At 36.8% G+C, this 12,957-nt stretch overlaps 3 protein-coding genes across 3 annotated transcripts; all 3 read right to left on the bottom strand.

Moving 5' to 3' along the window:
- Window positions 1-8,689: 8,689 nt before the first annotated feature.
- On the bottom strand, window positions 8,690-9,166 carry LOC128552661 (uncharacterized). The gene has a single exon (XM_053533704.1). It carries the CDS (start codon window positions 9,164-9,166, stop codon window positions 8,690-8,692), a length of 477 nt encoding a protein of 158 aa, XP_053389679.1.
- Window positions 9,167-9,209: 43 nt separating this feature from the next.
- On the bottom strand, window positions 9,210-10,556 carry LOC128552660 (uncharacterized). The gene has a single exon (XM_053533703.1). It carries the CDS (start codon window positions 10,554-10,556, stop codon window positions 9,210-9,212), a length of 1,347 nt encoding a protein of 448 aa, XP_053389678.1.
- Window positions 10,557-10,755: 199 nt separating this feature from the next.
- On the bottom strand, window positions 10,756-11,875 carry LOC128552659 (uncharacterized). Its single transcript, XM_053533702.1, has 2 exons — window positions 11,494-11,875; window positions 10,756-11,318 (listed from the first exon to the last, which is right to left on the bottom strand). Exons 1-2 carry the CDS (start codon window positions 11,873-11,875, stop codon window positions 10,756-10,758), a joined length of 945 nt encoding a protein of 314 aa, XP_053389677.1.
- Window positions 11,876-12,957: the final 1,082 nt, after the last annotated feature.

Genomic DNA, 12,957 nt, shown 5'->3' with positions numbered 1-12,957 from the left:
AAGAATATCGAACATATAATTAGAATAATGACATATAAGATAACAATGGTAAAACTTGAATATGAATGACACGACATTGAATAACAATATCAAAGATACAATAATAATAACGAAATATGGAAATAACAATAATTACTTTTACTATAAGAATATCGAACTAACGCCATATACAATAACAATAGCAAAATGTTAGAACATGAATGACAAGACTTTGAATAACAATAATAGATATACAATAATAATGAAACAGTTTGGTCTTTTGCATTTTGTAACGGTAAAATTTCCGCTTTTATTAGACTTAATTGTGAATCTAGCTTTTGTCAATAGTTAATTAAGGTTTGGTGATTGCCGTTTGTTTTTGATAAATTTTGAGTTTGCGAGTCTAACTACCTTAGAGCTGTTTAAACCATGATCAAAAACTATAGGATAGTGTGGATACAAATTATCGCTACCAAGTAAATCCCTAAAATTATCCGTGTCAAATGAATCCCTACATAATATATAAATGTGTAGTAGAGACAGACAGAGGATACCAAAACGTTGGAGCTGCAAATATGCTTGGTTGAAATATCCGTCTGTCTTAAACAGGAGAATAAAGACTATATAAGTCTGAATTTTATGTTATTTTAGCTCAACTGACACATAATATCTCGGATCAATTGTTGTGATATTCTTTTGACCGCACTTTTTAAATGACTGTTTCTGTAAAATTAATAATGCACGTGTATTAATTGTTTTAACATATAGAATATTTAAACAGAAATAAAAAAAACACTGTACTAGTCTTGATACGGTTTTTTAAGACTGCCATGAGTGGCTAGTTTTCCTTTTATGGCTACAAAGAAAATGTACCTCCCCTAACTTTAAAAGATGTATTACTCATATGCCTAAGTTATTTAGTTGAAAAGTGTGAGTAATTAACTAGTATTACACGGTGTTTGTGTGTATAATCAGTAGTGTATGTTCGGTCTTGTTTAAGAAAAAATAGTATGGTATGTAATGCCTGTTAATAAATGGAATTTTAAACAAACGGCTGTTACTGTATAACATTTACTTGTACGTATTACGCAGCTAGCATATATCTAGCCAAATAAGAAATATTTTATGGGGATGTGTTAGATTTAGATCAATATGTAATGGAAACAGATTTTTGTGAAAGGTGAGCTTGTTTTTAATGTAGTAGGTGAAGTATAAGGTCGCACTTTTACTGCCTTGCTATATGAGCTAGCTTTTAATACGACTTAGTAGGGAGCCCTCGTAAGGTGTGAGAGGTCCCATGTTCGATTCCCAGTCAGGGTTTAGGTATTTTCTATATGTTACATTAATCTAATATGATTGAATTGACATGACGAGTAAGATTAAGGAACAGCCAATGTCTTAACAACATCAGAATACTATTTATTTTACGTTTCCATCGCTGAAAATGAAACTAAAACTTAATTTGATTTTATTAAACGCCTCTTTCTGTACAGTTACATATTCAAAGGCGTTGTACATTTAATTTAACAAACCTTAAAATATAAATGATGAAATGTAAATACAAACTAACACCTGATGTTATCGCATATAAAACAATTATCAAAACATTTAAAACAATGCGATGAAGTCTCTAAAATTATTATTCTTTCTTACCCGTTCCTTTAATTTAGGGCACAGTCTATCCAGTTTATAAACCAAGTCACACATATTTACTATTAAACTGACAAGATAAACTGTTTCCTTGCAACATTGTCTCATTATCTCTCATGAACAGACCCTGCTATTATTTCACTTAGTTGCGTTCTATGCTTCCAAAGGATCTTCTTATCGAATTTATATTGTATACATTTTTTCTCAGTATTGATTATTTGAGAAACCATTATCTAGAGAGCGAGGAATACATGTTAATATTTATTTACCTGCATGAATCTACGACTTGAAAACCCCCCAAAATAAAAGTAAACCATGAGACGGAACAGGACACGCTGAGCACACTGTGTCCGTCGTGCGTGCATGCGTCCGTCCGGTCGTCCGCCTGTCGTCAACAATTTCTTTAAACGACATCTCCTCCAAATGCACCCAATGTATTTTAATGAAACATGACCTGGATATTCCCTAGGTGATCTACCAAAATTGTTCAAACGGTTGCGCTTCGTTGCACATAGGGACCGCTAAAGCTAAAAATATAATTATCTTCAAACGTTATGTCCTCCTAAACCGCTGGTCCGATTTTGAAATAATTTAACACAAATGGTCCTTATGTAACCCTCTACCAAGATGTTTCAAATTATACCGATTTGTAAAAAAAACATGGCCGCCAGGGGTCGTGGTAACTTTTCCCGATATGTATATAGTGGATACTTTAAAAATCTTCTTGTGTGAATTTAAAAATGATTTTACACAAATGGTCCATCCGTAACCTTCTACCAAAATTGGTCAAATTATTCCGATTCATTAAAAAAACACGGCCGCCAGAGGGCTTCGAAATTTGAATGATTCCTATTTACTATATGCAACTTTTCTAAACGTCTCCTACCTATAACAAAGAATGTGATCAAGGGGGCATATGCAGTAGACTAAGTACCATTTTCCGGTAACCCCATCTTCCGGTATGATTAAGTTTCTTCTTCTTTTCCATATTCTTTTTAAGGCACTTGTAACTGATACTCCAAGCAGATGTTTATTCTTGTTTCCGTCTCCGATACCTGCCCTTTTCAGTGATATTGGTGTTACAGCGTTAATGTTGTGGCGAAGTTTTTCTTTCTTTAGTTTCGGACTGTATGTCATCTCATTACACGCCACATTGGATTTATTTTATTCCCATCTAAAACACAAATCATAAAAATCCATTCAGTTTCACATAATTTACTTTAGTGACGAAAAATTTACATTTATTTTTCGAATTATTTTTATCTTTCTAACTTTTCTAATTTTAACAGTAAACACCTCAAAATTCCTGAACAACAGCCTTTCATACTATTACAAAAACATTGTAAAATCCGTGAAACACGTGACCTGGAAATCATGAACTAGGTTCCGACGACGCCGTGGTTCCGGCGGACACCAAGACTCCCAACAGATGAACCAAGGCTCCGACGGCACCAAGATAACGTCGCAACTATGATTATATATGCAAAACAGACTCGCAGTTCGCGACACTCCCGCCGCCGACGGAAGAAAACAAAGTATAAATAATATTCAATTTCTTTTGAGTTGTTAAATGAATTTGAGAATACAATGTATCAATTTTCATTACATAATTACAAACTTATACATTGTAAGTTGTGTAAAATACGTAATACAGAAAATACATGTATTTAATATCATTGGCATATTTCAGTATTACGAAAGTCCTCGGTTATCACTTCCAAATTAATGAAATTGTTTTCATTTGGTCCACACTGTAATAGTCTAAGTTATCAAAAGTGTTTACAAATATTAGCAATACTAAATGTTTTTATTTATCAAATTCAAAGTAATCAAATTCCTTTGTTGCACTCAGTACATATTCTTGATCGTCACGTATACACACGCGTTTCGTCACAGTGCATGTCCAAACCCTGGTTTTATATAAAGATGATGCCTTTTCTACCGCAGTTTCATTAGACTCGTTCTCGTCTTCGCTCGAAATTAAAATATAATCCTCAGAAGAAGAACAGTTACGCTTGTATTCATTATTTCGTACACTGTTTTCGCCACTGTTATACACACTATCGTCGTCGAAGTTAACATCATTCACGTAATTACCGTCGGCACCGTCATTATTACCAATGTCATTTACTGGATACGCGTTGAAGCTTGCTTTGTTGACATTTTCACATAAATCCGACCCTTCAAGCACGTAACCACAATCACGTTCACTTTCCTCACTACTGGTAATATCATTTGCTTTTATGACGTCAGCGTTTTTATCGAAATCAGATTCATCGTTGACGCTAGCACGATCGTTATCACTTTTATTTCTGTTAACGCATCTTCGTTGATGACGTCGACGTTTGCACCGATATCTGATCCCTTGTAGACGTAATCACTATCACTTTCATCTGTTTCATTATTAACGTCACTTGCTTTATTGGCGTCAACGTTTTCATCGTATTCGGCTTCTTCGTTGACGTAATCACGATCACTTTACTTTTCTCGCTATCAACGTCACTTTCTTTATTTACGTCGACGTTATCGTCGTTATCTGATTTTTCATTGACGTCATGACGATCACTTTCATCTTTTTCACTATTAACGTCACTTGGTTTATTTACGTCAACGTTTTCACCAACACCTAATTCATCGTTATTTATTCAGTGAAACTGATTATTGTTCTCATCAAATCCGAAAACATCGGTATCAAATTCACTTATTGCAGAATCAAAGTCCAACTGTTCTGTTTCCTCTGATGCTAATAAATCAAGAATCGAGTCGTCATCGCTAATGTCCTCATAGTTAGACGTTTGTGTAGGTTTGTTTCCTCTAGATGCAGACATAGCCGCTGTCCGTGCATCCGTTTTCGAATAATCATGCTTGAGAGATAAATGTCTCTATAAATAACTGCGCCAAATGAACTTCGAATTGCAGGTCTCAACTGGACAGTTCCAATGTTCTAATTCTCTATGTTTTTCACGGATATGTCTAAGAAGATTCTTCTTATAGCTATAGTTTCTACCACAAATGTCACACTGATGCATATTTGCGCCTGAAATAAATTTTAACGCTATATTTATTGTTCGGCTACTACTTTGCGAATGAAGACCGCAGTATGAATTACATTTACAATGTACAAATGAATAGCCCGAGATTCTCGTACACATCGATTTACAAGGACAATAGACTCCGTTGAACTTTACATCGGCTCTGTTGACCTTCGAGATATGTTAACACATAGTACTTTTAGCGGAGCCATCATGTTGCATAACCGTCCATGTGTGGAAAAGTGTTTTTCGATTCGGGGGTTAATAGCTGTATCTCAGAACACATATTGAGTACACAAACATGTAACCGTTTATTGGGATAAATGCTGCTTTATTGCTTTTAATGCTTTAGATGCTGAAGCTCTTATAAACCTTGCTCCTGATCGTTCACTTTTGACCGTAATTTACACTGTGGCAATTTTTCTATAATGTCATTCTGTGTAGCGACTGTGCTTTGCGAAGTTTCGACGGGAAAAAGTAAATTCAGTGGACGGTTAAGAATGTTTACTTAAGACAAATGAATTTTACAAGCACGTATTTCAGCATCCCGACTTGTGATCAGTTCCTCAATTTTTGCAAGTTTCCAACTACCTCGAGAATAATTGTCTTTCACAATCACTACATCACCGACCGTTGGCTTTACTGATGACTGAATTCAGTCGGGTTTGCATCCTTTCCCTCAAACATAGTAAATACTCATCCCGCAATATTTGCCAAAACATTTGTAAAATTCTTTGACCTTTCTTCCAAATATTTAATACATGTAACCTGTTCGTGGAACTTTCGTATGGTAAATATTCACTATCGCTCTCTTCTGATATTTGTGGAATTCCGATGTTCGGATTCAAGGTAAGAAAATGACTTGGCGTTAATGCAATTGTTGAATGTATATCATCACCAACATAGATGACTGATCGCGAATTAACCACAGCTTCTACTTCTTTTATCAACGTTTGTATCTGAATCAAAGTCAAGAGCTTCCTTCCTATTGCTTTTCTAAAAGATCTTTTAACAAAACCAACTAAACGTTCGTAAAACCCGCCCATCCAAGGCGTGGGTTCAACAATGAAATTCCATTTAACTCCCTGGGACCGATATGCGAATATAGTCGTCATATTTTCTACCCCTGTAGCATCGATATGCGACTATATGGACTCCCCAGGACGGCGATTGACGAGTATAGTCGAGGCATCGAGGTCATGCTAATTGCGTCACATACTTGTTAATTTTTGATAATACTGACAAAAGCAAAATTAATTTGCATACTGGGAATTATTTCTTAGATGTTGTAATTATTAATTATGTTAATAATTAATTCCCTTGTTTAAATAAATGTTCGTAATTATGCGGTCATGTTAAAGGGAATAAAAATATGAACTCCGCTGTGTTTTGTTCATATTTTATTTGACTTTTCAAAAGAGTACAATCATGTCGTCTGCCAGCGATCTTTCTGAAAATGAAGAAAATAATCATTCTGACTCTGACATATCAGTTCCTTCGGATGATGATTCAGATGATGAAATTCCTTTGATTCAGTTAGCAGAACATCAGAAAAAATGAATGGTCGGAGAATTTGCATGGAATTCGCACCCAGCAGTTTGAAGGAAATCCTGGACCGACGTCAGGTTTATCTGAGGACAAATGTGAAATTGACTTTTTTGAACAAATCTTCAAACCAGAAATATATGAGGACTTAGTCCGTGAAACAAACATGTATGCCGTACGGTAAATGCGTGAAAAGCCGGACGAAAAATGGCGCAAAGTGACTGTGGCTGACATCAAGGCATACATTGGATTTCAAATCGTTATGGGAGTGATCATAGCACCACGACTTGATGACTATTTTTCACCTGATGAAATGTTCGGAATATGTGGAATCAAGCATAGAATAAATCGTGATAGATTTGACAAAATCAATCAGTACTTTCATGCCGCGGACACATCGATGAATCCACCCAGAGGAGACGCCGGTCATGACAAAATCGCGCACGTGCGTCCTGTGCTTGAAAAAGTACGAACTTCACTGTCGTCTGCGTATCGGCAACACAGAAAGTCGACAATTGACGAGGCAAAGGTTGCTTACACCGGAAGGCTTTCCATCAAGCAGTATGTCCCGATGAAACCAACGAAGCGCGGGATAAAAGTATGGGTTCGGGCTGATCCGCACAATGGTTTTATCAACGACTTCCAGGTGTACCTTGGAAAGGAAAACAACACAGGAGAGTATGGTCTTGGTAAAAGAGTAGTGTTGGACCTAACTAGAGACATTTTAAATCGCGGGCATCATATTTACATGGCGACTTTTTCACGTCGGTGAAGTTATTTGAGAAGTTAGAGGAGAACGACACATATGCCTGTGGAATGTTCGAGCACAGAGACAAGGGGTACCACCGCAAATACGGAATGCTAATATAAAGAACCAAGAAGAGTCTGTGATTATGCAAAAACGAAATATGGTTGCCTTGACATGGAAGGACAAGCGCCCTGTGAATTTGCTGTCAACAAACACTGATCCCCGACGGCAAACTACCGTTCTCCGACGTCAGAAAGATGGTTCCCGTATTGGCGTGCCTTGTCCAGAAGTTGTGAAAAATTACACAAAATTCATGAATTGAGTTGATCGCGCAGACCAGCTTAGGACATTATACTCCTGTGGTAGAAAAGCAAGTAAATGGTGGAAATATCTGTTTTGGTTTCTGGTGGATATTACAATTGTGTGTGGGTACATTCTGATGAAAGAATCCCCTAATCATCAACGGAAGTCTCGAAACGGTAGAAAAAAAAAACAACTGTCTATGGTTGACTATCGCAAGTCGCTAGCAAAACAACTTATTGGTATCTACATGATCAGAAACAAATGAAAGAGAACACCCCATATGCCGACTGCTCGAATTGCTGGGTAGCGGACATGGAAAAGAAACGTCGATGTGAACATTGCAAGCCCCGTGGTATCAGGCGCGAACCCCGATTTGGATGTGAAGCATGCGGCGTGAACCTGTGTGTAGAGTGCTTCAAACCATACCATCTAGAACGATTTCCGGACCGATATACCCGATGAAAATTGTGTACAACATGAACCTTCATTCAAAATGTTTAAGTTTTAGAAGTTTGAAACATTCATAAACATACATAGACTACACAAACAAATGGATAAAATTAATACAACAAAATATTTTCCATAAAATAAAAAAAAAACGTTTGTGAATAAAGGCATGTTTGTGAGTTTAATAGTTTTTAAACTTAAGATGGATGTAAATATCGTAACTTTACTGGACATTACACAATCTCTTAGCGCGCGTCACACGTTCATGTACATATTTAAAAATAGATTTTACATCAAAATAAACCATCGATATACGCACAAAAACGGATGTAAATTTCAAGTAATGCTGGTGCTAATATTCTGTGTTAATAATGTATCTCTATTTATTGGAATTTACCGTCTTTACATGTGAAAAAAATAAGAAAATCAGAAATGTATAAATATTCAATAAACGTAATAGGTGTGTTAAAATTTTGAATTTTTCAATGTAAAAATATTATTCTATGTTGATATAAGTTATGGGCGAAATATGGATATAAAAATGTTTGTTAAAACTTCGAAAAGTTTGTAAGTTTATTTTGATTTACATCCCAGTTATTAATGTTTTCCTGCATGATTGTTCTTGACTGCATGCGAATGTGATTATGATAAAATCAGAAAATGCTCTTCGACGTCTAGTGGTAATTCCTATCTCGCCGCAGCAGGTATATTACGATATCGGCTTCAGGGAGTTAATATTTGCATTTGCCACGTAACTTTGAACTTCGTTACTGTGTAATACACCATGCCAAATTTGATCTAGGATCGAACTTGCGGCTTTGAATTGCTTTGCGTTATCACTTGTTATTTCGACTGGAGTCCCCTTTTGCGCTATGAAGCGTTTTAAACACAACAGAAATTCCTCTGTGGACATATCAGAGACTAATTCCAGGTGAATTGCGCGTTTTACTAAACATGTAAATAAACAGATCCAAGTCTTCTTCTCTTAACCTGATGTTTTAAGGTAAATTGGACCGAAATAGTCTAATCCTGTTCTCGAAAATGGTGTTATTTCAGTCACTCTTGACGATGGCAGTGAAGACATTGGTGGCATTGTGTAACTACCACCTTCATGACGTCTACACAATACAAATTTGTTTAAAACGGACTTGACCGTTGCTCGACCATGTATGATCCAAAATTTTTGTCTTGTTTTAGCAAGTGTCTGCGAGATACCACTATGCAATAACTCTTGGTGTGTTCTTTCTATAATCAGTTCAGTAAGGTGATCATTTTTCGGTAACAGAATGGGGTGTCTAGCCCCTTCACTCAGGTTAGCATTTTCGAGTCTACCTTTACAGCGCATAAGCCCTTGTTCGTCAAGAAATAGACCTAACTGTTGTTGTCTGCTAGTGGTCTTTTTGGCAAGGATAGCATCAATTTCACTTTGAAAATGGCTTTCTTGAACATGTTGTAACCACATTTTCTCGGCTTCTAACAGTTCTGTACTTTCTAAAGCGCCACCTTTACACGACACTTTTTTTTAGTTTCCGCACAAAGCGTAAAACTAACGCGGTAACTCTTGTTGGACGAGTTACAGAAGAATATTTGTTACTGTCAATATCAAATGGCGGATTACTTGCCCTTTCTGTATTGTCAACATTGGTCAATTGCACTAACATTGTTTCTTTGTTGCTTTTCTCTTCTGTTTGTAATACTTCTTCTATCTCCTCTTCAGTAATATCACTTTGTTGATCACTGTATACTGGCCAATCGGGCATTGGTTCCAGCAACCACTTTGCACCATACCACCACGTAGTGTTAGATTTCAATTTTTCTAGCGTTGTCTCCCTAGAAGCCACATCTGCAGGGTTCTCCTTCGTAGGAATATATGACAAGTTTACGTTACTGTGTTCTTTAATTTCTGTGACTCTGTTTTTCACAAACACTGATAATTTCTTTTGTGATGTAATCCATTGTAGTACGCATTTTGAATCTGTCCACAAATAATTTTGAGCGACTGGTACTCTAATTTGATCTCTTACAAATTTTAAACATCTTAGTCCGATCACAACCGCTAGTAGTTCCAACCCCGGAATCGTTATTTTCTTCACTGGCGTAAGACGTGTCTTGGAAAACACCATATTTACAATGGAAGTTTGAGCTTGATGTGTGTGCAGATATATAACCGCAGAATATGCTTTCTCTGAGGCATCACAGAAACACAACAAGGAATACGTTACTGTTCCATGAAGTTCACAAACCTTCCTTGGTATATGAAATGTGTCTATCTTGTTGATGTCTAATAAAATATCGGACATTTTCATTTGATCTTCAGTACTTATTTCTTCGTCCCAATCATGATTTTTCTGCCATAACGATTGTAGAAGCACTTTTCCTCGTAAGAGTACTGGCGAAAGTAACCCAAGTGGATCAAAGACGGAAGCAATACATTTTAACACGCTACGTTTTGTCCACTCTTGCTGATCCAACACGGCCTTCGGCTTTGACAAATTTATCGTATCTTCTTTGACATTCCAGCAATGTCCAAGAACTTTTACTGAGTTAGTGAATGCTCTGTCCTCTTTCGGAATGAACTCATTAACCACCTCGCTATTCGTTATCCATTCCCTTAAATTCATGGACGCTTCTGCATACATCGATTTCGATGTTGTGTACAACTTAATAGCTTCACTTGTATTTTCGGCTCCAGATATAACATTATCTACATATATGTTGTTTCTTAGCTTTTCTGCGATTTCATCGTTGTAAGATTTTAAATGGTAATCTACAATAGCTCCCAGTAGAAACGGACATGCTGATGACACCGAAAGGTACTCTGCAAAATCGGTATTCCTGAATATTATCAGCATCAAATATAGGTTTTTCAAAGTCCCTCAACCAAAGAAATCGTGTCACGTCACGTTGATTAGACTGCAATCCAATCTGGAGAAACGCCTTTTCTATGTCAGCAACTACTGCTACATGTACATGTTGTATTCTAAATCGTAGTAGCATACCACAAAGGTCTTGAAGCATCACAGGTCCCCTATACATGCACTCATTTAAGGTTTAGTTTTCTTTTCGTGTTCTTGCGGATGCGTCGTATACGACTCGTATCTTTGTTGTTGCCTTTTGTGGTGTAATAACCGCATGGTGAGGTAAGTAATGTACCAATCCATCTGTTTCTGACTGTTCTACTTTCTCAATAACACCCTTGCTCAGTTGATCATTCATCACTGCATCGTATTTCTGTAACAGATCAGGTTTGTTTTTCATTTTGTTTACACAACTTTTCAAACGACCCACAGCCGGCTCTCTGTTTACTGGTAAATTCGGACATTCCTCAGTCCAAGGCCATGTGTCCTGATAACGTCCATTTTCAAACTGCAGAGAATCTAGAAACATTTTCATGGCCATTTCATCGTCGGAAGTGTTTTGTTTATCTAAAATACCAATGGACTCTACTCTCCAAAAGTCCTCTAGATCACGTTTCACAGGTACTACACCATCCACATTGGTGAACAAACTTGTCTTTGTAAAACCTTTACCGTGCGTAATAATAAGCATGCACGGGCCGTCATTGGTGTCTTGATCATTAGTTCTGCCAGTCAGAATCCATCCTAACTTAGATCCTAGAAAATATAACCCAGGGTGTAATTCGATTCTTTGACAGAGAATGAAATCCAAGTAATAGTCATTGCCGACCAACATTACTATTGATGAGGATTCGTTTTCTGTTGGCAGCGTATCTGCTAGATCTACACTTCCAACTACGTGTTTAAAATGTTCTGTTTACAAAATACTGACTGGACTGCGATGTAACTAACTGACCACTAATAGGTGGAACAATATTCACACTAACTGAGATGTGCGTTCCATTTTTTAGTTTTACATCGATATTAGAACACTTTCTTCTTATACGTTGCGTACTGTTACTCCCAAATGTAACCAGTTTGATTTCCTGTTCCCCTGTTTCTTTGAGATGTAACCTATTTGCTAGTTTTTCAGTGATATATGTTCGATGAGATCCCGAATCTAATATAAGTCGCACAGACTGAGTTTCAGATGTTTCTGGACTTTTAATATCCGTCAGAGCTGTCTGCATCAGGACCATTTCATCTGATGACACAAGCACATTTTCTTCAGAAACGTCCATGGTTTCCGTTATTTCACTTGCTAAATGTGACATCGTTTCTCTGAATTTAAATTTCTTTGGACACAAACTGCGGTGGTGTTTATTTACTTCATCACAGTGGGTACATATTTTGTTTCTCTTGCACTCATTGGATTGGTGACCTGTCTTCAAGCATTTATAACAACTGTCCTTTAGTTGTTGTTTCCTTTCACTGATAGTCCGATATTTGTTACACTCGTCATTCCAGTGCTTTTGTTGGCACTAACGACATTTATCAGCGTAATTTTCGGTGTGTCTTTTCACAGTTAGTTGTTTTCTAACGGCTGCTAACACGTGAGCGGATCCTGAATTTGCAAAGCTTCTCGTTGTCGGTTTTTTAGACTCATTTAATCTGATTCCTTTTTGTACTGAGTGAGAATTTAAGGATCTTTTATCTGGTTCTTTGTCCTTCTCAGCCCTTTCTCTGGCTATAATATATCTGAATGTATTCCATTTATTATTCACACCATTGAGAATTTCCAGTTGGACTAACACATCTGCTGGTAATTTGGCCCTTACAATGGACACAAACACATCTTGATTCACATTTTGTCCTAGCACTTCTAGGCTGCGTAAGTTTTTACCACCGTATCAAGTAGTACTCTTAAACTGCTTGTTTTGTTTGTTGCAGTTTGTAAATTAATCAACTTGTTATAAATTACATCGACCACTTCTTGCACGTTCCCGAAACGTTCCTTTAGAACTCCGACAGCTACTTCGTAGTTAGCATCGGATAACGTAAGACCTGATATTGCACGCTGAGCTTCACCGTACACTTTACTCCTCAAATAAATGAACTTTTCACTGTTGGAAAGCGTTGCATTTTCGTGCACAGAACACTTGAACGAATCCCAGAATTCAATCCATTTTGTTTTATCGCCACTGAAAGATATTAAGTCTATCTTAGGTAACTTCGTAGAAGAGACTTTACCTTTGTTAGTCTGAACTTCTATGAGTTTTTCTTGTTGTTGTAATTGCATTTCCATTAGTCTTTGCATGTCTCTCTGTAAAGATACGAGTTGTTCGTTTTGCATTTCTTCAATCATAACACTTTTTACTTGTTTTGTTTCACCTTTTTCCTTCTCGCTAAGTAATAT

This window comes from Mercenaria mercenaria, unplaced genomic scaffold (genome assembly GCF_021730395.1).
Source record: "Mercenaria mercenaria strain notata unplaced genomic scaffold, MADL_Memer_1 contig_3009, whole genome shotgun sequence".
Taxonomy (NCBI): Eukaryota; Metazoa; Mollusca; class Bivalvia; order Venerida; family Veneridae; genus Mercenaria; species Mercenaria mercenaria.
Note: the sequence above shows the minus strand (reverse complement) of the source record. Positions and strands in the feature narration are given on the sequence as shown.